The sequence below is a fragment of the Centruroides vittatus genome, unplaced genomic scaffold (assembly GCF_030686945.1).
Source record: "Centruroides vittatus isolate TY-2023 unplaced genomic scaffold, ASM3068694v2 contig_988, whole genome shotgun sequence".
Lineage (NCBI taxonomy): Eukaryota > Metazoa > Arthropoda > Arachnida > Scorpiones > Buthidae > Centruroides > Centruroides vittatus.
Genome location: NW_027122657.1, coordinates 467,684 through 492,670, shown reverse-complemented (window position 1 = coordinate 492,670; position 24,987 = coordinate 467,684). Strand labels below are relative to the sequence as shown.

The window sequence follows — 24,987 nt, the reverse complement described above, 5'->3', positions numbered from 1 at the left end:
AATACTCTTCCTCAAATCGAAACCAGAGTATTTGATTGAAATTTGCCCAGTATTTTTTTCTACAGAGCTCTGAACACCTACTCTTAAATGATAATCACTTTGTATATTTTGAATACGAAAACATAAATAATTAAAATAAATAATTAGTGAAATAATTAATTGTTTATGAGGAGTAGTAATATTTAAAAACACGTTACATAATGCCAGTCCCTCAACGTTCGGTCCACCACTGACAGAGTGTATTAAACCACTGAACACCGGTCGTTGGTTCGCTCCTCGCCAACCGGCTAACCACGTGAAATTTCCGGGTTTTATTCACGTTAATAGCATTAAATAGGGGAACGTTTCCAGTAGAAAGTCCTTTCGGAAGGAAGATTGCTCACGTGTCGTATTGTCGTAAACAAATAAACTAAACTCAACGTTTGGTAACAAAATGATTCGATTTTTTTTTCTGAAGTGTTATATAGAGATGTATACTGTTTGTCACTGCTTTGTACGTAACTGTATGCACACGTAGTAAATAAAATAACGTAATGTTCTCCCGTGCTGTGTATTATTTTTTAATACAGATAAGAGAGTTGTTGATCGAGGTGTCCATTACATAATTTGGGGAGGAGACGGCATTACAGAAGGATGAGATAGTAGTCGAAAGGTATAAAAAATAGCTAGGAGTAATTCGTGGACAATCTCTCTCTTCTATAAAAAAAAAACGTAATGATTTTCCCGAGAATATTTAGTTTAACCTTGATTTTAAAGCCTGAAGATTAATGAACTGTTTGTTCTATTGCGAAATAAAATGTCAAAACCAAGGCCATTCTTAAAATATGTTTCTATCGAGTGAAATAAATATATTTTTATCAACAAGTAAGACTGAAATAATTTTAAATTCATAATTTTAATATTTATTGAAATATTTCAAATACAAACCAGAAATTTCTAAACAAAATTACTCTTTAAATGTAATCTACAAAAACCCCAAAATACAAGTAAGAGCAAAAATTAACAGTATTTAATTGCGATGCTTCAACATGGCGATCATAAATCTAGCCAGATAGGAATATTTTGGTGATGGAGATGTGACATTTCTGCTCAAGAGTTCTGAACATTCATCGCTCGTTGGATCATAAGAGGAACAGAAATTGTGTGCCATGACCATTCCCATCATATCTCGAAGCCTTTCGTACTGTAGGGAAAGCACCTTTTCCACAGGATTTATCTACTTGCTCGTAAAAACAATCATAGAACTGCATGTAGTAACTGCAAACAGAAATTGCATTAATAAATAACTTTGATTATTTCTTAATTTGATAGAATACAAAGAGAGTTTACTGACCAACAACCAGCAGGAATTCGAGATTCCACATCGTTTCCCATAACTTGATTTATAATATTTGGTAAATCTTTCATACAAACCCGATGAGTGTTCTTCACTGCATCAGATAAGCAAGGAGCAATTTTCAGAAAATCTAAATAAATATGAATTTAATCGAAATGTGGTTAATGTGAATTAAAATAAATATTATAATAAATAAATTTAATATTAAAGAATTAAAGTTGAAAGTATAATTTGTTTATTTTCACGATTATAGTCGAATCTCTGAACAATGGTTACTGTCGAGAACGTAAAAAAATAGACATTGTTGGGAGTGGCCGTTATTTGGAGGTCGGACTGTATTATTACTGTTTTAAGTCTAGAGAAAATTTTGTAATAGAAAGTTTAGAAAATATCACTATAAATATTTTTTTAAAACAGTACAAAAATTTTAAATATCTAAGTTTATTTTATTATTCGCATTTTAGCGTTATTTAACGTTGCAATGGCATCTTATAATTGTTATTAAACACGTAACTTATAAAATAACTGATATAAATATAATGTACTGTACGTGTACATGTTATCGTGTATTTATTCGCGTATTAGAAATGTATAGTACGCGTACTTACAAGTAATTACATAAATAAAGTCTTTTATATGGCAAATATATAAGTCCATTAACAGGGAAAATATGGTAATTGGTTAAAAAAATGATACCCACAAGATTTTCACATTTTTGAACTCAAAGGACCTTCTTGAAATGTCGAGAAATGCAAAACTTGGGAGTGCTTTTTACATGTATAGATTTTAATGTTTGTGTGTGGGGAAACACAAACATTTTATTCACTCGAATTTCAAGCTTAATACTTCGTCTTCTGTGCTTATTTTCGAAAATTTCTGAAATTTTGCAGAAAGGGTTATTTATTACGGGGATTGATGCTACTAAAGTTTCGTAGTTAAAGATCGAGGGAATGGGAAATATAAGGGGTCGTGTGTCTCGAGTGCGGTCGGACTTAATGAAGATTTTACTTGTTATTAACGTTTACAATATTTTTAATATAAAACTTATTCCTACCCTGAAATTAAGCTTTTTGCCATTTTATAATAATTAATAATATAAAATGTTTTAGAAATAAAACGTAAGAGATGGCGGCACACTCAGTTTTAAATGTGGTTGCGGTTAAAGTTACACGATTTGGCTACAATTTTCATATAAACTAGATTAAAGAAGAAGAAGAAGTTACACAATTTGTTTTTAGATATTTTTTATTATCATTCTAACCTTTACTCACAAATTGTAAAGCAAACTTTCCAATTAAACCAAAAAAATTTAAATTACTTTTATTAAACAGAATTTATTTGTGAGGCAATTTTTAATAAATTTATAATTATTGTTTCGTCATAATTTATAAATTTATATATAAATAGTTTTAAAACATTTTCAGATGTGTTATTAATTATGATTACATATATTTATATTAAGCTGCACTAAAAATACAAGCTTAAAAATGATAAATATCATCTTAAGAACTGCTTAATTATTCTAAAATTACATTAAATTTTCGTATTATTTTATACGAAAAGACAAAAAGACGCACTTTTTTCAACGGTACCCTATTTTTGGTACCGTTGTTATTAATCAAGACTACTGATTAACTTTATTTTCTGCATGATGTACCCTATTTAATCTATATAGAATGCCATAGTCATTGCTAATTGCTAAATTATTGTATTATCAGATCACGCTGAAAAATTAAAGGAAATGTTATACAGTAATATCTCGGTTTTCATTAACTTCGGTTATTGTGGGTTTCGGTTTTCGTCGATTTTTTCTACAAAAAATTTGTCTCGGTTTTCGTCGGAATGCCCGCGTGATTTCGTTGCTAATTTTGCGAAAACAAAGGGTGACCCATGCGTTTTCCTGCTCAGTGTGCCTTGTTTCTCGTGTGAGCATTACACTGCGCGTCTCGCCAAACAATTCCATTTCTTTCCTCTCCCTTTAGCTCTATCATTGGACCAAAGAAAGTTTTTAGAGCCAGCAGCCCTTCGAAGAAGAAAGCCTGGAACACGATAGACTTGAAGAAGGAAATCATTGAAAAATACGAGAGCGGCATTTAGATCGCTGAAATTGGCCGCATGTACTACGGGAACTCGCCATCCGCGATAAATTCCATTGTGGCGAAAAAGGAAGCAATAAAGGAGGCTAAAAGCTAAAACTGTAGCGAAAGGCGTAAATGTGCTAACGAAACAGCGATCGCAAACAATTGAAGATGTCGAACAGTTATTACGGGGATACTATAGATTACCACCTATGGAATTTCGGGTCTTTGAGTATATATCTGAACTCAGGAGACCGAGACGAGTTCAACGATACCCTACTTTTGGACCGGAGACGAAAAATAATAAAGTTATCATACTTTTTTCCAGCGATCGCGCGATGATAGGGAGTCGCGTCGCTCTCTCCGCTAAGTCGGCCTCGCTATCGCGATCGGGAGTCGCGTCGTTTGCCGTTAAAATTGTCTTTAGTAGACGTTTCTTCCCTTTTTTTTACTTTGTTCAAGAACTACCGTGAATCAATAACTAGTGACGTTTAGCACATGGCGGCCTGCCGGCGGCTCCCCTCCGGGAGGTCAGTCGGGAGCACGAACAGTGGGAACGGCCGCCATGTTCGCTGCAATAAGTAACACTAACCGAAATGGCGATCGCGCGATGATCGAAAGTCGCGTCGCTCTCTCCGCTCTCGTATCGCGTGTTTAACCCTACTGGAGATGACCGTAGTCCGACGTCATAGTTTGCAGACTTTACCGCAAGATGGCAGTACTATCAACTATGGCGCTGTCTTCATGAGAGCATTAAAAAGTATGATAACTTTTTTATTTTTTGTCTCCGGTTCAAAATAGGGCACCGTTGAACTCATCTCGGTCCCCTGAGTTTAGATATATAATCAAAGTCCTGAAATTCCATAGGTGGTAATCTGTAGTACACCCGTTATGATTAATTTGGATTAATCTAAAACAGTTAGATGGTGATTAGAGACTGATTCGAAAAATTCAAGAGCCGCACTGGCATACATAGTGTCACTAGGCGCAGCGAAGGTGCGAGTTCGGACAAGTCTGGAGCCGAAAAATTTATGTCCAATATAGGGAACCCGATCTGAATTAGCGGATTCCGCCCTGACGATTCGTCACACAGAACTAGAAGTCAAATATTTCTACACAAAAAACTCTAATCTTTATTCCACTCTCAGGGACCACTAATTTACCCTTCCTATCTCTCTCGTGTCCGAACTACTCTCTCTTACCCTCTCTTACCGTCTTTTTCCCCTCGGTTTTATGATCCTTTGCCTAAAATTCTTATTACCCTGTGCAAATGGACTGCACACGGATCGACAAAACCGCAGTTGAGGGAGGACGAGAAGATCCGATATCACTACATTCAAATTTAAAGATTGCGTAAAGGCTGAAGGATTCATTTCCCAACAAATCATTCATTTATTTTATATTAATTTCTTATTATTTTTAGTATTAAACACTATATCTATATATATAAAACTGAATGTATGTCTGTGTGTGTGTGTGTGTTTGTCCTTCATGCACTACCACACCATTTATCCGATTGCCATGAAACTTCGGGAAGTTGTTTAATACACTCCCACGAAGGTTTCTGGCACATGTGAAGACCACCATTTCCCCCCTTTCAAAAATATATTTATATATGGATTAAGCTTTTATGTCCAACAGATGGCGCTAACTTCCGACGACCTAAGTTTGCTTTTCTGTCAGGCATTATGCTTTTCTGTGAGAATGGACTGAAGCAGATCATTTTCTATCTATCTATATAAATAAAATATAACGTTCGTTTGTTCCTACCGATTCCTTTGAAATTTTGACGCAACGTTGCATTCGAATACGCACGTGTTTTTATATAATATACATGTCGAAATTCCCCCAGTGGGGGGAGATGGACGGGATTAAGGCTTACCGTGAAGAACTCGGCTTCTATTATACTATTTTACATGCGGTTTTTTGCGTTTTTAATTGCGTTTTAATAGGTTATGTCAACAAAATATACACTAAAAAGGGATTTTTCGATATTCCCCAGCGGGAAAAGTGACGGGATTAAGGCTTACTGTGAAGAACTCGGCTTTTATTATACTATTTTAGATGCGTTTTTGATTGCGTTTTAATAGGTTACGTCAACAGAATATACACTAAAAAGGGATTTTTCGATATTTCCCAGCGGGGAGAGGGACAGGATTAAGGCTTACTGTGAAGCACTCAGCTTCTATTTATACTATTTTACATGCGGTTTTTTGCGTTTTTAATTGCGTTTTAATAGGTTACGTCAACAGAATATACACTAAAAAGGGATTTTTCGATATTTCCCAGCGGGGAGAGGGACAGGATTAAGGCTTACTGTGAAGCACTCAGCTTCTATTTATACTATTTTACATGCGGTTTTTTGCGTTTTTAATTGCGTTTTAATAGGGTAAGTCAACAGAATATACACTAAAAAGGGATTTTTCGATATTCCTTGCGGGGAGAGGGACAGGATTAAGGCTTACTGTGAAGAACTCTGCTTTTATTATACTATTTTAAACGCGTTTTTGATTGTGTTTTAATAGGGTACGTCAAGAGAATGTACTGTACACTAAGAAGGGATTTTTTGAAATTCCCCACGGGGGAAGTGTTACACATTTATAATAGATACATTTTGAGCCACAACAACGCGTGGCCGGGTCAGCTAGTTCTCTATAAAATGTGTTTTTGGTATGTATTTTGGAGTGTCTAGAACGAATTAATTGGATATATATTATTAATTTACTATTTTAAAAAAATGTTATTAGCAATACTAGTATTGTAGTTAACGAAGTTAGTGGGGAATCCGTAGTGCAGTTTAGCAAGCAGCTTCAGAAAGTTTTTGAGAGTGGCCTGTTTCGAATATGTCGAGTCACCGCCACCCCGTTATGAGCCTAGTCGAATCCTCAATGAGCATGAAAACAAAACACTCTTAGGGGACAAGAGCCAAAATAAAACAAAACATCTAGCAACGAATTGTTTAACTTTCCCGGAAAAAGAATTTAAAATTGAGTGTACGTCATCTGTTACGATACTTTATTCTAAAAACTTTTTATATTATTAATCACTATAAAATGACAAGATGCTAAATTTTAAGGTAGAAATGAGTTTTATAAAAAAATTGTAAATGCTAATAACGAGTAAAAACTTCATTAAGTCCGACCATGCCGGAGATATGACACGTGACCCCCGTATAAAAGATAGACGGAGTTCGTCTACCTTTTACCGCCAAAATTTAATAGCACCAATGCCGATTATGCACAATCCTCATTGCATGATTTCAGAAATTTTCGACAAAAAATCAGGAGTTACTAAGCTTGAAATTCGGTGAACAAAATCGTGCCCCTTTCGCACACATACACTAACATCCATACATACAGAATAAACCCCCAAATTGTTTGCATTTCACGACGTTTCAAGGTCTCCCGAGTCCAAAAAATGTAAAAATGTTGAAGGGAGGTGATTTTTTGAATTCCTCGAAAATTTCCGAAATTTTGCAAGGAGCTTTATGTATTAGGGAGATTAATACTATTAAATTTTGATGGTTCAATATCGAGGGGATGAGAAGAGAGAAAGGAATTTATGTATCATATCTCATAGAGGGTCGGTTTTACTCGTTATTAGCATTTACAATTTTTTATAAAATCTCTAACCTTATTATTAAGCTTTTTGCCGTTTTATAATAATTAAAAGATTTTTAAAGTAACAATCTCATAACAAATAGCAAGTTTATTGTCGGGAAAGTTACGCAACTCGTTGCTGGATTCTAAAATGATATTTACTTACAATACTTGCATTGTAATTAATGATGTCAATAAGAAGACCCGGGTTCCACTTCGGACCTCAGAAATATTTTGGGGGTGGTCTATCTCAGATATGTATCGTTCCTCGTTATCCGCAGGAAAAAAGGCCCTCCAATGCCCACAGAGTTGAAAGGACATTATTACTACGTCCACACTCTTCCTTATATACTTAAAAATTTTATTATTTTATACGTGAATTTATTGTTTTATTAAGTTTTGGCAACGCAACACTTGGGCGATCTGCCTAGGGAGATGCCATCTGAGAGGTCTTATTAAGGGTAACTCCCTCCCTATAAATCGAGTTGTAAATTCTAGTTTTCAATCCTGCACTACGTAGTGTTAAAGCTAAGAAAAAAACACTGACCTCTCTGAAATTGGCTTCCTTTATCGCACCATTCTTTGTATGATAATTTATAATGATCTGACACCAAACCGTATACCATGGAGTGAATATCAGCAGCGCATCTTTCCATATATTCGTTTAAGCAGTCGAAAATCTTATTCTTCGTACTGCAAAATATCCATTAATAAAAAAAATTAATTTGTAGAGAACCATTAATTGATAGATATTATAATTTACTTAATCGCATCTCTTATCTAAAGCTTTCTGGTTGACTACTATCAAATTTCTACTGGCTGCTACCATTGACGGCAAGAAACAATAGTTTAATTGTTCCGTGTGACAATCTTTCTGGTAAGTAGGTACCAGCACTAAAAGAAAATATATATTATATATATATTATATTGAAGAATAAAGAGTAAATTCGATACACTTTTAATTAACTTACCCACTGATAAACAAAGCAAAATCGAAAGGGTGATCTTCATGGTTGTGTAAGTTATCCACGAGGTTTCCTTCTGTCCACAAGCAGTCTGAAGGTAGACTTGTCTTTATCTACTTTGTATTATACAAGTTAATTATTTCTGTTTTCTTGTTTTTAAGTGATATTTGTGAAACGATAAAATTTATTTGAAATTATAATTGATGCAAATTTGTGACTCAATTGCGTCCTATGCAGTAGGACCTGTGTAAATCGGAATGGAATCGCACTTTACCGAAGATATATAATATATATATATATATCGATAAACCTGTGTAAACAGAAACAATTCTACGAAAAAGAAAGGTTTTCTACGTTAAGAAAACCCCTGTTTAAAACGATAACTTGCCAAACCGAAAAACATAGGCCTATATATATACTGTATATATATATTTTTTTTCGGTTTGCAAGTTATCGTTTTAAACAGGGGTTTTCTTAACGTAGAAAACCGTTTTGTTTCGTAGAATATTTCCGTATAGACAAGTTTTGCTCATTTGCTGTATTACACAATGTAAGAATTGAATTTTAAATAGGTGTTTTTATCTATTTAAAATTCAATTCTTACATTGTGTAATACAGCAAATGAGCAAAACCTGTAGCAAAATATTTCAAAATATAAAAAATCAACTCGTTTGGAAGCTGGAAATGATGGGCCTAATTATATTATAGGCCTATTATTTTTTAAATAATTTTTTGTACTTATATTTTATTTTATTTATTTATTTTTGATTTTTGTTTTGTAAAATTTAAGATTTTAAAATTACAGTCGACTCCGCATAAGTCGACACCCCAAGTGGAAGTGGAAATGTGTCGAGTTATCCGATGTGACGACTTAAGCGAAATTGAAAAAAAAAACACAAAACTTCAATTAATAAAATGCAGTAGTGCGTTAAACAGTAGTATAGGCTTACAATACATTGTGTCCTCCATTTACAATTACTCTGTAGATGAAAAACTGAAAAGTTCGTTTAGTATTGTTTGTTTTGAGCACTTAACTGTCTCGACTTTTTTTTTTCAATGATCGTGAACGCCTTTAAAACATCATCTTCGCAATTGCCAATTGTTGGCTGGTAACGTCTAAGGATTCTTAATGCCTCTGGCATGAGAAAATGCAAAATTGGATTCTGGTGTGACGTTGATGTAGATTGTATACGTATTTCTTTTTGTTTATCTGTTATTATTTTATACATAAAAATACATAAAATGTTAAGGCATTTTTATTAATATGTATATATATTATTAATATTAATGTATTATTATATTATTAAATATATTAATTACATATTAATAAATAAATCGACTCTCCCCTCCCGAAAAAAAATGAGTTTGTACCACACGTACGGAGTGAATTCATTTTTCCAGGAGGGGGCGACGACTTATTAGAGTGTGGGACAGCAAAAGTATGTCGACTTATCCAGTGGTGTCGAGTTAAACGGTGTCGAGTAAACCGGAGTTTTTTAACATTAATGCCCATGCAAGTCCGCCGGGACCACAGACTACTTAACCGAGGGTGTCGAGTTACCTAGGTGTCGACTTATCGCGATTCGACTGTATTTACAAACAATTAATTTATTAATTAACAGTTTTTACAGAAAACTTAATTGATAAATTTGACACATAAGTGCATTAAGAAGTAAAGAAAAAAAGCTTTTGAATAAAATACAGTAAAATTTGTGTAAACCGCGACCTGTATTTTCATCTAATAGGTTTTTTACTGCACTAATCCGCGCCATCTCCAACTCATGCTGACGTTCCCTTTTTCTCTCATCTTCTACCCGTTACCCTTCAGCTTCTATCCGCTTTCTTTCCGCTTGTAGCCTTTCTTATTCTTCTTTCTGTTTCCTTTCATCAACTGTAGACGTCACAATTTCCATCACAAAATCTTCGAAATCGAGGTAAACTTATCTTTACCGGCTTTATATTATACAAGTTAATTATTTCTGTTTTCTTGTTTTTTTAAGTGATATTTGTGAAACGATTAAATTTATTTGAAATTGTAATTGACGCAAACCTGTAACTCAATTGCTTCCTATACAGTAAAACCTGTGTAAATCGGAATCCCACTTTCAGGTCAGATAAATCATTGCATCATCACATTATATGAACATTAAAGCAACTAATAAATCTAAATAGACAAACCTCCATTTTCCTCGTTTTTACTCGATGTTTATATATAGATAATGTCCTGTACAGAATAGTATTGAATATAAGATACATGATCCTATTATGGCCTAGTTAACTAGGACCAAATACAACATCTGACTGCTGCATTAGCGTTGTGAAAATAAAATGTTTTCCAGAAAGTGTACATTAGGCCATATTTGGAAATCGTGTTCCTTTTTATAAAGACTACACATACAATATCGTAATTAACACAACTTACGATTAAAGTAAATCTTTATTTCTTGATAATCGAATACAAAATAATCGTGATTTCTAAAATAAATTTACTTATAAACAATAAAATGAAATAAACAACAATTAACTCTGGTTAAAAAAACAATAGAAAACAATGCCTGGCTGCAATCTTGAATCGTATATCAGTTGAAAAAACCACGTGACTTCCATTGACCGGAAGTCACGCGATTTTTTAGTCTCTCTGACCCGTAAGCTTTCCATATTCGGTCTCGAGAAGAACTGACAGTCCGACAGACGACAGTAGGAATGTACAGGTCTGCAATTTGAAAATTGCGTTCCAATTAAAATTTACTCCATCCGTCTCTCTCTGTAAATCTTATAATTAAATATATTTTTAAAAATTTCGAGAGGGTTGGGACTTAATGAAGATTTTATTCGTTATTAACATTTACACTTTTTCATAAAACTCATCTCTGCCTTCAAAATTAAGCTTTTTGCCATTTTGTAGTAATCAAAAGTATAGAAAGATTTTATAACAAAATCTGACGGATGGCGTCGCATACAATTTTATTTATTTATTTTGCTTAATAATATAAAAAGTTTTTAAAATAAAAAAATCACAGCAGCCGGGAAAGTTACGCAACTTTCGTTGCTGGATTTTTTCGATATTCAATATTCAAGATGTCTCTGATAATATACTGGACGCTCTTTTCAAGTTCCTACTTTTTTTTTAAGAAGTCTGCTTCAACTCGAACACTTTGTCAGTCAATGAGTTAAAGAAGTTAATATAGGTTTATATACAACGATTTTCAATTTCATCCCTCTTTTATTAAAATACAGGATGATCATAGTAAAGAAGTAGATGTTCTGTATAAAAAAAACTACTGAGGATATCTGAACTAAATTTGCTATGTCCTGAGTATGTCTTTTCGATTTTCGAAAATAAACGTTATTTTAAAATTCAACCGCTAGGACGAAATTTGTCGCTGCTGTCTTCTTAGTGTGCATATTCATATTATGTACAGTACGTTCCAAAGATAAAGTCATAAAACGTTGTTCAAAGTTTTGTGACTCTAGGTGAACAGTTGATGATGGTCACCCTTCTTTTAAAACGGTGCACCGTCACGTATCTGCTTAAACATTTTGTTTTTTAATTTCCGAAATTCGTTAGAAAATCTACAGTACAAGTACTTAACTGCAAATTAAGGAAACAACAGCACCAAATTTCGCTCTACCCGCTGAATTTTTAAGTAAAATACTCTTCCTCAAATCGAAACCAGAGTATTTGATTGAAATTTGCCCAGTATTTTTTTCTACAGAGCTCTGAACACCTACTCTTAAATGATAATCACTTTGTATATTTTGAATACGAAAACATAAATAATTAAAATAAATAATTAGTGAAATAATTAATTGTTTATGAGGAGTAGTAATATTTAAAAACACGTTACATAATGCCAGTCCCTCAACGTTCGGTCCACCACTGACAGAGTGTATTAAACCACTGAACACCGGTCGTTGGTTCGCTCCTCGCCAACCGGCTGGCCACGTGAAATTTCCGGGTTTTATTCACGTTAATAGCATTAAATAGGGGAACGTTTCCAGTAGAAAGTCCTTTCGGAAGGAAGATTGCTCACGTGTCGTATTGTCGTAAACAAATAAACTAAACTCAACGTTTGGTAACAAAATGATTCGATTTTTTTTTCTGAAGTGTTATATAGAGATGTATACTGTTTGTCACTGCTTTGTACGTAACTGTATGCACACGTAGTAAATAAAATAACGTAATGTTCTCCCGTGCTGTGTATTATTTTTTAATACAGATAAGAGAGTTGTTGAACGAGGTGTCCATTACATAATTTGGGGAGGAGACAGCATTACAGAAGGATGGGATAGTAGTCGAAAGGTATAAAAAATAGCTACGCGTAATTGGTGGAAATCTCGTTCTTCTGTAAAAAAAAGTAATGATTTTCCTGAGAATATTAAGTTTAACCTTGATTTTAAAGCCTGAAGATTAATGAACTGTTTGTTCTATTGCGAAATAAAATGTCAAAACCAAGGCCATTCTTAAAATATGTTTCTATCGAGTGAAATAAATATATTTTTATCAACAAGTAAGACTGAAATAATTTTAAATTCATAATTTTAATATTTATTGAAATATTTCAAATACAAACCAGAAATTTCTAAACAAAATTACTCTTTAAATGTAATCTACAAAAACCCCAAAATACAAGTAAGAGCAAAAATTAACAGTATTTAATTGCGATGCTTCAACATGGCGATCATAAATCTAGCCAGATAGGAATATTTTGGTGATGGAGATGTGACATTTCTGCTCAAGAGTTCTGAACATTCATCGCTTGTTGGATCATAAGAGGAACAGAAATTGTGTGCCATGACCATTCCCATCATATCTGAAGCCTTTCGTACTGTAGGGAAAGCACCTTTTCCACAGGATTTATCTACTTGCTCGTAAAAACAATCATAGAACTGCATGTAGTAACTGCAAACAGAAATTGCATTAATAAATAACTTTGATTATTTCTTAATTTGATAGAATACAAAGAGAGTTTACTGACCAACAACCAGCAGGGATTCGAGATTCCACATCGTCTCCCATAAATTGATTTATAATATTTGGCAAATCTTTCATACAAACCCGATGAGTGTTCTTCACTGCATCAGATAAGCAAGGAGCAATTTTCAGAAAATCTAAATAAATATGAATTTAATCGAAATGTGGTTAATGTGAATTAAAATAAATATTATAATAAATAAATTTAATATTAAAGAATTAAAGTTGAAAGTATAATTTGTTTATTTTCACGATTATAGTCGAATCTCTGAACAATGGTTACTGTCGAGAACGTAAAAAAATAGACATTGTTGGGAGTGGCCGTTATTTGGAGGTTGGACTGTATTATTACTGTTTTAAGTCTGGAGAAAATTTTGCAATAGAAAGTTTAGAGAATATCACTATAAATATTTTTTTAAAACAGTACAAAAACTTTAAATATCTAAATTTATTTTATTATTCGGATTTCAGCGTTATTTAACGTTTCAATTACATCTTATAATTGTTATTAAACACGTAACTTATAAAATAACTGATATAAATATAATGTACTGTACGTGTACATAAACTCAGATGTTATCATATATTTATACGTGTATTAATTTATATGTTAATCTCATAGAACATTTACAGTATATTATAAGTAATTACTTAATAAAGTATTTTATATGGAGACTTATAACAGAGAAAATATGGCGATTGTTCAAGAAAATTATTTCCAAGATTTTTACATTTTTGGACTCAGGGGACTTTGAAAAGCTGAGAAATGCGAACAAATTGGGGAGTTTTTCCTACATGTATGGATGTTAATCTTCGTGTCTGCTGGAACACAATTTTGTTCACCCGCTTTGAAGTTTAATAACTCTTGTGCTTTCTGTCGAAAATGTTTGAAATTTTTGCAAAAAGGGTTGTTTATTAAGGGGATTGATGCTACTAAAGTTTCGTGGTTAAAGGTCAAGGGAATGGGGAAATGTAAGGAGTCGTGTGTCTCGAGTGCAGCCGGGCTTAATGAAGATTTTACCTGTTATTAACATTTACAATATTTAATACAATTTCTAATATAAAACTCATTCCATTTTTTGAAATTAAGCTTTTTGCCATTTTATAGTAATTAATAATATAAATTTTTTTAAAAATAAAATATTATAATAGATGGCGCAACACGCAGTTTTAAATGTTTCTGTGAAAGTTTTTAATTCGTTTCTAGATTTTTTTTTATTATCTTTCTAACTTTCACTCACGAATTGAAAAGCAGCAAACTTTTGAATTAAACTCAAAAATTTAATTATATTTATTAAACACAGTTTAACAAAAATGTAAGGAAATTTTTAATAAATTAATAATTATTCAATGATTAATTAATTAATCAATTAGTAATTAAATTGATAATAAAATTAGTGGGGAATCCATAATTTAGTTCAGCAAGCAGCTTGAAAGTTTTTGGGAGTGGCCTGTCTGGAATATGTCGACTCCCCGCGAGCCTAGCCAAATCCTCAATGAGCATGAAAACAAGACTATCTTAGAGGAAAAGAGCCAAAATTCAAAAAAAAAAAAAAAAAAAAAACATCCAGCAACGAATTGCTTAACTTTCCCGGAAAAATAATTTAAAATTGAGTGTGCGGCATCTGTTATGAATCTTAGAGGATTTGATCCCGGGATCCCGGCCACTTTTTAGTCCCGAAATTTTCGGGATTAAGTTTTCCTGATCCCGAGATTTTCGGGATTGACATCATTTAAAAAAATTTCAAAATAGACTGCATGAAGCGAAACGTTCAGTGCCAGTGCTCTTAACAGAATTGCTTGCCTATTATTTTAACATAAAACTTCTTGTATTTTGAACTAAAATAATAGGCAAGCAGTTCTCACTGGGTTACCGGTAATATACTTCATTTTTGTATTTTTTGAATTTTCGCGAGCGTCGATTTTCTGGCGTAGTCGAGAGCACTTTTGGTTGGCTGTACAGTTCTAACATAACCCTTCAAAAATTCTAATAAGTTATTCAATGGAGGAATATCATCACCCTTAAGTGAGCGCTCCCACCAGCCTCTGGTTGTTGCATCCAATTTAAATTGATTAATGAACATAAATAATATGCTCGAGAACTCATCTATATTCAAATTTAGAGCTTCTAAGGATCGAATACACTCTGTAGTCGATTAAACAAAATTGTAACACGTGTCAGGTGCGTTTATGTTATCTAGCATTGATGTACAGTCCACAACTCTGTCACACGTGTGTATATATGTGTGACAGAACGTATATGCACAACAGCATATATCAGCATATATAGGCCTATATGCGCAACAAATTGAGAGGCAGACTTGGTGATGAGACACTGGATGCATTGTTATTTCTCAGATCATATTTTCTCAATTCAAATTAGAATGTTCCTATTAGATTAGTTTTCTTTATATTTAGGAAAAATGTGACTAATATTATTTTTAAATACTTTTTGCTAAGAAACTTACTTTACTACCTACTTACTTGGTTGCAAGGTTGACTCTATCAATTTACATCATCTTGACCCCCCAGCCAATGGGCCGGGGGGTCAAGATGATGTAAATTGATAGAGGATATGAATTGTATGTAGGTAAAATAAAAACGATTCATAAATTTTTAATCATTTACTATGTACCGGAAAAGAAATATCTTAATTAAAACATTTTTTTTAACTTACAAGCCTAAGAAGATTATTTTAATTAAAACTTCAGCATTTAAATAATTTTTTCGAATTTCTAGAGGAGGGCAGCTGCCCTTCTGCCCCCCCCCTCTGGCGACACCTGTGCTAGGTTGTTATATGGAAGTCGTCTATTTAGTCGATGTTAAAAGAGATTTTTGTTAATTTTCAACGTTTATTTGCATAGTTTGTTACACAAATTGAAAAAAACCTTTATGTAAGTTTAAAGAGATTTCACTGATGCTTGAAAAAAAGTAACTTTGACTGAGTGATTTTAACTCTGGTTAGTCTGACTCTTAAGTCTGATTAGTTAGAGTGATTAGATTAGCTAGGTGTATACCGTAAAATACGTTGCTTTTTGTCTAAATTTTGGTTTGTTGATTAAAAGAGCTGATTTCTGTAAGATTTTCTTATTTTTTATTAACCCTCAATACCGATTGACTAAGTATAATCCCGAAATCCCGGGATTAGAAATAAGGGCCGGGATCGAATTCCCTAGAAGTTATAAAAAGTTTTTAGAATAAAGTATCACATTATTAATTACTATAAAATGACAAGATGCCAAATTTTAAGGTAGAAATGAGTTTTATAAAAAAAAAAAAAAGTTGTAGATGCTAATAACGAGGAAAATCTCCAAAATCCAAAAGTCCGTCCATACTCGAGATATGACACGTGACCCTTATATATCTCGCCACCACGTTTACCTTTTACTGACAAAATTTAATAGCACCAATGCCGCTTGTGCACAACCCTCTCTGCAAAATTTCAGTAAGTTTCGACAAAAGGTACAGGAGTTATTAAGCTCGAAAGTGGGTGAACAAAATCGTTTCCTCCTCACACACATACTCTAGTGGTCGGCGACGAAACAGATTGATGTTTGCATGACAACTGTTGATATAAAGTTAGTAGAGCTGTGCAGTTAATAACGCTGAAGCATGTTAAGTGTTTTGATTCAGAAAACTGTGATCAGGTGATGAGGGATTCTCCGCTGAACCAGAGAAAAATTTATCAGTGGGAATTCCGTAACTACTACGATTGTTTTATTGTTTTAAATCACGTATAAAGTACAAAAGTTTAAAGTTAGCAAACTCCAAGCTTTATTTATGTTAACGTCTTATGATTAAGTTTAAGGTTAAAATTACGTAACTCACTGTGAATGGTTTGCGTTTAATAACCTAGATACGAGGTTTTACGTTTATGCTTAATTTTCATTGTGAATAGGCTTTTATTTCCGTACCGTTAATCTTAAAGCGTTACTTACACCATTGTTTTTGTAAAAAGGCGAATAAAATGAAAATAAATATGGATTGGGATAGGTTATGAATTTACTCGCGATCAGCATTGATAGGTGCGGTCAAATATCTGTAGCACGTAGGCGGCTAAGAGTCCAAAACCGGCCTTGCACTAACATCCATACATACGGGAATTATCCACGAAATTTCCTGCATTTCCCTACGTTTCAAGGTCCCCCGAGTACAAAAATTGTAAAAATCTTGAGAGGAGGTAATTTATCAGTGGCGTGCCGTCATTGGAAGCGATGGAAGCGCCGCTTCCACCTTCCAATGACCTTCCCTTGTATTTTATAAAATATAAATTTTCATATTTTAACGTACTTTGAATTAATTAAAATTAATATTTTATTATAACTGCATTATGTATCTTTTACAAATTTCTATACTACACGTGAAAAAAAAACGATAAGATTGCTATTGTATATTCGAATAATTCGGTGGCGGAAGGAATGTCGAAACCGGGTCAGTTTCTAATCAGCCAGATTATATAGGCATTAGCACATGCGGTTTACAGTGTACCAACCTCACCCGGTTTAGCTGGTAGAAGCGACACACGCGTAAAGAGTCCGACTTTATATCCCGGACCGGTTGTGGGCTGTTAGCCGCCTGCTAGATATTAGGACACCCTCGCCCGATTATGTGAATCATGAGTAGACTAGATCAACGGCGGGCAACCCCCGGCCCGCGGGCCAGCTACGGCTCGCAGAAAGTTTTTATCCGGCCCGCGAGATCTTTAATAGATTATTAAATTGGAAAAATAACTAATTAATAGTTATTTTTCCAATTCTTTGTAATTTTCGAAAACGATAAGAGAAATAAATGTAGTAATTAACTTTTTATTTATTTATTTCATATTTGCAGACTAAAAAAATTACGAGTCACAAGAAGGCGTCAATTGACTACTATGGCCCGCGGAAAAAACGTAAAATTTATTCTGGCCCATGTTATAAAAACGGTTGCCCATCCTACACTAGATTTATAACTTAACCAACCGATAGGAATTTACTGGCATGTTTTTATGATAGTTCTGTATAGTTGACAGGAGTTTTAAAAAAAATCCATTAAAATATTTGATATATTTATTCTGCGTTTATTCTGCTCTCCCATCTTATATTACTTACGGATTTCAATGTTAAACCGGTGATATTACAATTTAGTATGTCCCATCTGTAAGGGGATGCAGAAAAAACGTGTACAATTCTAGTACAGTGTTAAAAAATTAATTGTTACTTTGGCAGCATCATTTACAACCAAATTTAATGAATGAGACGTACGAATGGTACAAAAAAAGCTCTAGAATTTATTTTCTTTAAATTTACGATTTATGTATCGGTTGTCATAAAAATTTCTTTCCACTTCTTTCCCAAGACTAGAGATATTCAAGTACAAAGTAACCGGTTTCGACTTATTTCTACTTAAGTAGTAGTTAAATAATTAAGCGATTAGGGAATTAGAAACAAAAATAAACTCTGATAAAAGAGCCGAAATTTTACTTAAACAGAAGCTTAACCGAACGAATCTCTTGCCGAGTACAGTGGGTCTGATCTCTTCATAATATTAGATGTAATAAAGACAGAAATTTTTCCAGTTCAATGAGAGTGACGAAAAGTTGTAAATTTGGAAATTCCTTGAACACTAGGTCCTAAAACGAAGTTAGTTAGAAAACAACGACGGACAATCTGTTAAGTTTAACATATTTAGATTTTTACAGCTACGGTGAGAAACGTTTTTAAAATTACAACAACCCCGTCGCGTCCTTTGAGATACTACTAGTGACGCGACAAAAGAGCATTTGACATTGACCGGTATCGGCACCCTCGGGATTTGGCACGCACACACCTACCTGGACCGTCTCTGATTCCATTCATTAGCCACTCGTAGGGAGCTATTTCACTAACTTGTAAGTGGATTGTTTTAAGATTTAAAAAGTAAAGAATATTTTGTTATTTTTATGTACGTTTCTTCACAAAGTTATATTTAATTATAAGTTTCTTTAAAAGTATATTCGTACAATTGAAGAATTGTTTTTTACTAAGCATGTATATTGGTCACACATTTTGTTTTACCAAGTAAGTTTTTCTGATAATTTTAATTTTAGCCCTTATATCGTGTGCTAGTGATATTCAAAATTTATTTTAAAAAGTTTTGGCTCAAGACCATATAATGAAAAAGAAAACATTATTAAAAGAGAAAGACCAATGCCTAAATTAAATATAAATATGTCAACAAAAAAAATTCGACATTTCCACGATAAAATTTATGACGAATGACGATTCTTTCGTAAAATTGAAGCAATTTGGAAATCAAAGCGGAATAGAATTTAACATTGGTAGACAATATAAAATAAATATTGAAAATTGTAACGAGATAATTACGATTAATAGATATATCTAAATTAATAGATGTTATGTGTTTTTTCTCAAAGCAAGAATTGGCATTTAGAGGGCATAGGGAATTTATTGAATCTAATAACGGAGGTAATTATATTGAACTTCTTATTTATTAAGTACGTCAGATAATCTATTAAAAATACATTTAAAGACGTATACGGTTTTTACTGGCTTATCGAACAAACGAATACGAACGGGCCCTGACGCGCAATTAATTGATTGCTCCTGTAAGTCGGCTTCTTACAGAAACACAGCTTCCCTATCATCAAATGTCACGGCACGCCACTGTAATTTATTGAACGATTTCCATACTTTCACTCTGTTATATATAACATGAGGGAAAGTAATAACATCAGTTAATATTTTCATGATTATTCAATTATGAAGTAAAATAAACAGAATAATTTTTATTATTATTTTATCGAGTTTGAAATAAAAGATATTGGAATTAATTTCTCTTTTTGCCTAGAGTTAAATAAGCGGAAAAGCGTTTAGATTTCAATGGAGAAAACAAGTTTCGATTTGTTTCAAGGCAAAATAAAAAAATAAAAAATTCTAAACAATGACATTGAAGAAGGAATTGCATTCGTTGTTGCCAGTACGAATTTCTTTCAAATATATTGAGTTAACTCTTATACTTGAGGGATTCTGTGCTAAATATTTCGAAACTTGCACCCAAAAATATTTCCCGGCTGTTATATATAACAGCGGGAAAGTATGGCGGTCAGTCAAAATTGACGAACCCGAAGAATTTTACATTTTTGGACTCAGGGAACATTGAAACATCGAGAAGTGCAGAAAATTGTAGTGTTTTCTACATGTATGGATGTTAATGTTTGTGTCTCTGTGGCAGCACGATTTTGTTCACCCACTTTCAAGCTTAATAACTCTTGACCCTTTCCTCGAAAATTTCCGAAATTTTGCAATGAGCTTTGTATATTAGGGGGAGTAATGCTATTAAATTTGTGTGGTTAAACGTCGAGGGTATGAGAAGATAAAGAGGAGTTCATGTATCATATCTCATAGAGTCGGACTTAATGACGGTTTTACTCGTTATTAGCATTTACAATTTTTTATAAAATTTCCACCCTTATTATTAAGCTTCTTGCAGTTTTATAATAATTAATAATGTTAAAAGATTTTTAAAGTAAAAAATCTCATAACAAATATCAAGTTTATTGTCGGAAAAGTTACGCAACTCTTTGCTGGATTTTAAAATGATAGCATCAACACTTGCATTGTAATTAATGACATCAATAAGAGGACCCGTGTTCCAGTTCGGACCTCAGAAATTTTTTAGGGGTGGTCTATCTGAGATGTCTCGTCTCTCACGATCCGACTGCCCATTGTGAGTCTGCCCGAATCCGCACGAGAAAAGGCCCTCTACCCACAGAGATGAAAGTGCATTTTTACTACGTCCACGCTCTTCCTTATATACTTAAAATTTTATTATTTGATACGTGAATTTATAAATCGAGTTGTAAATTCTAGTTTTCTCCGGTGTAAATCCTGCACTACGTAGTGTTAAAGCAAAGAATAAAACACTGACCTTTCTGAAATTGGCTTTCTTTATCGCACCATTCTTTGGTTACTAAATCACAATGTTCTGACACCAAACCGTACATCATGGAGTGCATATCAGCAACGCATCTTTCCATATATTCGTTTAAGCAGTCGTAACTCTTATTTATCATACTGTAAAATATCCATTAATTTAAAAAAATTAATTTGTAGAGAACCACTAATTGATAGATGTTATAATTTACTTACTCGCATCTCTTATCTAAAGCTTTCTGGTTGACTGGTATCAAATTTCTGCTGGCTGCTACCATTGACGGCATGAAACAATTGTTTAATTGTTCCGTGTGACAATCTTTCTGGTAAGTAGGTACCAGCACTAAAAGATAATATATTATTTATTTATTTATTTATTTATTTATTATATTAAAGAATAAAGAGTAAATACGATACACTTTTAATTAACTTACCCACTGAAAAACAAAGCAAAATCGGAAGGGTGATCTTCATGGTTGTGTAAGTTATCGACGATGTTTCCTTCTGTCCACAAGCAGTCTGAAGGTAAACTTGTCTTTATCTACTTTATATTATACAAGGTAATTATTTATGCGTTCTTGATTTTTTTAAAGTGATATTTGTGAAACGAAAAAAATGTATTCGAAATTGTAATTGACGCCAACCTGTGACTCAATTGCCTCCTATACAGTAAGACCTGTGTAAATCGGAATGGAATCGCACTTTACCGTATATATATATAGAAAACTGCTCAATTTCGTAGAACTTTTTCCGTTTAGACAGGTTTTGCTGTATTACACGATGGAAGAATTGAATGTTAAATAGGTAAAAACGGTAGCAAAATATTTCAAAATATAAAATATAAACTGGTTTGTAAGCTAGAAATGATAATTATATTATTTTTTAAATAATTTTTTGTACTTATATAATTTTATTTTATTTATTTATTTTTGATTTTTGTTTTGTAAAATTTAAGATTTTAAAATTAATTTACAAATAATTAATTTCTTAATTAACAGTTTTTACAGAAAACTTAATTGATAAATTTGATGCATAAATGCATTAAGAAGTAAAGAAAAAAGCATTTCGAATAAAATATAGTAAAATCTGCGTAAACCACGACGTATATTTTCATCTAATAGATTTTTTCTTACTGTATTATTCTTTACCTGAGAAATAATACCTGTGTAAACCGGAATCATACCGTACCAAAGTTATTTCCGTTTGTGCAGGTTTCCGTTTTATTCAAGTTCCGGCTTAGACAGGTTCTACTGTATTAAATGTATTAAGTAAAGAGAGATAAAAATGTATCTAATTAATTAATTAATTTCTCTGTAAACAAGCTTTAATATTGAAAATACTATTATCTTATCGGATAATGATAATTTGTAACATAATTACAGTAAAGCGTCGATAAGTGGAACGTCGGTAAGTGGAATGGCCGGAAAGTGAAACGATTTTCAGTCGGACTGTGTCGTGCTGAATCGAATGTTTTTGATACTAAATTTACTTCTAAAGTATAATTTTCATGTTTTTTATATTCTTTAATATATTTATTTTGTTTGTACAAAATGCAGAAATAATTTTTAACGATACGATAGCCTCGATGATTATTATAAAAATTTTCGTTAGGCTTAAAATCGACGAAAATTCAACACGAAGCGACACGCAACGGAGAAAAATTCAACAGGAAGCGATACGCAACGGAGAAAAATTTGAACATCGGACAGGTTAATGTATTTTTTCGTACAAAGTCGGAAACTGGAACAAATCATTAACTGGAAGGACCCCAGTCCCCAATTGGTTCCACTTATCGACGCTCTACTGTATGTTAAAAATTATATTTAGCATACATTAAAAAACGAAATAAATATTGAAAGTACATGTACTGTACTGTACATAATAATAATAATAATTTTGTCGTGAGAGACTGAACAATAATGCAATTATTATCAGACTTTCAAAGAAATTTCCAACTACTGTACTGTTTGCATGATATTTTTAACGTTAATTATCAGTTCCTAGAATTGTGTGGAATTTGAAATACTGTTTATTTTAAGTAATTCTATATTAATTCATAATGCATATTCAGTTAAACCTGTTTATAATGGAAACCTACCAAACAGGAAAAATGAGCAAAATTCTGACTTACACAGGGTTTACTGTAGTGTAATTCCGAATTACACAGGTTTACTGTATATATTTCATCTTTCTGAATGAAGAAATAATCGACAGAAATGTAGGAAAGTGTCGTTTTTTTATGGGTTATCAGTGACATGAATGTTATGAATAACTGCTAACCTTCTATCACAGTAAACAGCATGTGAAAAAAATGTTTTCCTGAAGTATTAAATGCATCTTTCTAGTGTAAGAAATGGGGCCAAGGTATCAAGAGAAGGAAATGAAAAATTGGTGATTTTTAACGTATAAGATCCGACTTAATCCTAAATCTGGGTCACGGTTATCTTCAGTTATCTGCGATTAATCGTAATTTATATTTTATTAATCGATTGAATAAGGTTTATTTTTTAATAACAAAAAAAAACTTTCAACTTAAAATTAAACAGGCACTTAATAAAATGTAAGGAAACAAATAGAATTTATTATGATAAAGAAGTTTTGGAATTCAGCCAATGATATCAGGAAAAACAAGTGGATTAATTAATTTTAGCACGTAATTAATTCAATGGAAAAGATCATAAATATTACTTAGAATTGGCATTATATTTATTTCTGTTTCAGTATTAAGTAGTTTCATCCATTTGGCCGCTGGTCGGCCAAATTATAATTGTAAATGTGATTTAGATACGTAATTTTACACCCTCGAACATCATAAAGTTTTGTACGTCTTTTTGTATTGACGCAATACTGTATTCTATAATATACTCGTGAGAAACCTTCCAAAAATAAAGCAATTAAATATAGAAATAGGCCTATACTGATGTAATTGTTTATGTTAAAGCTTTGCTCCCCCGAAAAATTTCCTGCGGTGGCCATGCTGCTTACAGAATTTATTTAGAATTTACAACAATCAAGTCAAGTTAAATTAAAATCGATGGATGAATCGGCCAATGGAGATTTGAATTTAGCCGTGGTTAATGAAGTTTAGTAAGCGAATTTATTAAACAATACAATTAAGACTTCATCACTTTTACAGAGTTGGATTCGAATGTTATTCTCAGCTATTTTGTTTTAATAGGCAAATGTTTATTATATCCAAACGGCTACTGACGGGAACATAATAAAAGTCATTGTTTACAGGTGGTCATTATTAGAGGTTCGGATGTATGTACAGTACTTGACGAAGAAATCGAAGGTCATATGAATCATCAAACAATCACGCTATATGGACATTAAAGCAAACCTAATAAATCTAAATAGACAAACCTCCATTTTCCTCGTTTTTACTCCATGTTTATATATAGAAAATGTCTTGTACAGAATAGTATTGAATATAAAACACATGGTCCTATTATGACCTATTTAACTAGGCCATAATAGGCCAAATACAACATCTGACTGCAGCATTAGCGTTGTGAAAAATAAAAGTTTTCGAGAAAGTGTACAGTACATTAGGCCATATTTAGAAATGTTGTTCCTTTATAAAGATTACACATACAATATCATAATTAACACAAATTACGATTAAAATAAACCATTATCGTTGAGAATCGAAAACAAAATAATCGTCATTCGTAAAATCAATTTACTTATAAACAATAAAACAATAAAATGAAATAAACAACAAAGAATTGGTTAAAAAACGATAGAAAACAATGGAACTGGCTGCAATTTTGAATTGTAGATTAGTTGAAAAATGACGTGACTTCCGGTCTGGACCGGAAGTTCGTAGATAGTTAGTCAGGGTTCCGACCAGTAAGCTTTCCATATCCGGTCTCAAGAAGGACGGACAGACGGACAGACGGACGGATGACAATGGAAATGTTCAAGTCTACAGTTTGAAAATTGCGACCCAATTAAAATTTACCTCATCCGTTTCTCTCTGTAAATCTTATAATTAAATATATTTTTAAAAATATTAAAATGCATAATATTAAATTAAATTAAAGACAAAAATATGAAGATTTAAACAAAATTTTTATTATTTACCTGTTTTGAATTATATAAATAAGGAAATTAAG

General features: G+C 32.6%; 2 protein-coding genes across 2 annotated transcripts; both read right to left on the bottom strand.

Annotated features, from left to right (window-relative positions):
- Nucleotides 1-876: 876 nt before the first annotated feature.
- LOC136986050 (uncharacterized) lies at nucleotides 877-7,722 on the bottom strand. Its single transcript, XM_067283504.1, has 3 exons — nucleotides 7,561-7,722; nucleotides 1,334-1,466; nucleotides 877-1,257 (listed from the first exon to the last, which is right to left on the bottom strand). Exons 1-3 carry the CDS (start codon nucleotides 7,667-7,669, stop codon nucleotides 1,122-1,124), a joined length of 378 nt encoding a protein of 125 aa, XP_067139605.1. The 5' UTR covers nucleotides 7,670-7,722; the 3' UTR covers nucleotides 877-1,121.
- Nucleotides 7,723-12,501: 4,779 nt separating this feature from the next.
- Nucleotides 12,502-24,971, bottom strand: LOC136986048 (uncharacterized). The gene is made up of 6 exons (XM_067283502.1): nucleotides 24,956-24,971; nucleotides 21,301-21,410; nucleotides 21,083-21,209; nucleotides 20,862-21,007; nucleotides 12,958-13,090; nucleotides 12,502-12,881 (listed from the first exon to the last, which is right to left on the bottom strand). Exons 2-6 carry the CDS (start codon nucleotides 21,338-21,340, stop codon nucleotides 12,635-12,637), a joined length of 693 nt encoding a protein of 230 aa, XP_067139603.1. The 5' UTR covers nucleotides 21,341-21,410; nucleotides 24,956-24,971; the 3' UTR covers nucleotides 12,502-12,634.
- Between the last annotated feature and the right edge of the window lie 16 nt (nucleotides 24,972-24,987).

Coding starts and splice junctions, on each gene's coding strand:
- LOC136986050 (XM_067283504.1), bottom strand. CDS start 7,669: ATGGAAAGATGCGCTGCTGATATTCACTCCATGGTATACGGTTTGGTG. Junction 1,467..7,560: donor AGGAAGCCAATTTCAGAGAG/GTCAGTGTTTTT, acceptor ATATTTATTTAG/ATTTTCTGAAAATTGCTCCT. Junction 1,258..1,333: donor CGAATTCCTGCTGGTTGTTG/GTCAGTAAACTC, acceptor TTCTGTTTGCAG/TTACTACATGCAGTTCTATG.
- LOC136986048 (XM_067283502.1), bottom strand. CDS start 21,340: ATGAAGATCACCCTTCCGATTTTGCTTTGTTTTTCAGTGG. Junction 21,008..21,082: donor GCTTTAGATAAGAGATGCGA/GTAAGTAAATTA, acceptor GATATTTTACAG/TATGATAAATAAGAGTTACG. Junction 12,882..12,957: donor CGAATCCCTGCTGGTTGTTG/GTCAGTAAACTC, acceptor TTCTGTTTGCAG/TTACTACATGCAGTTCTATG.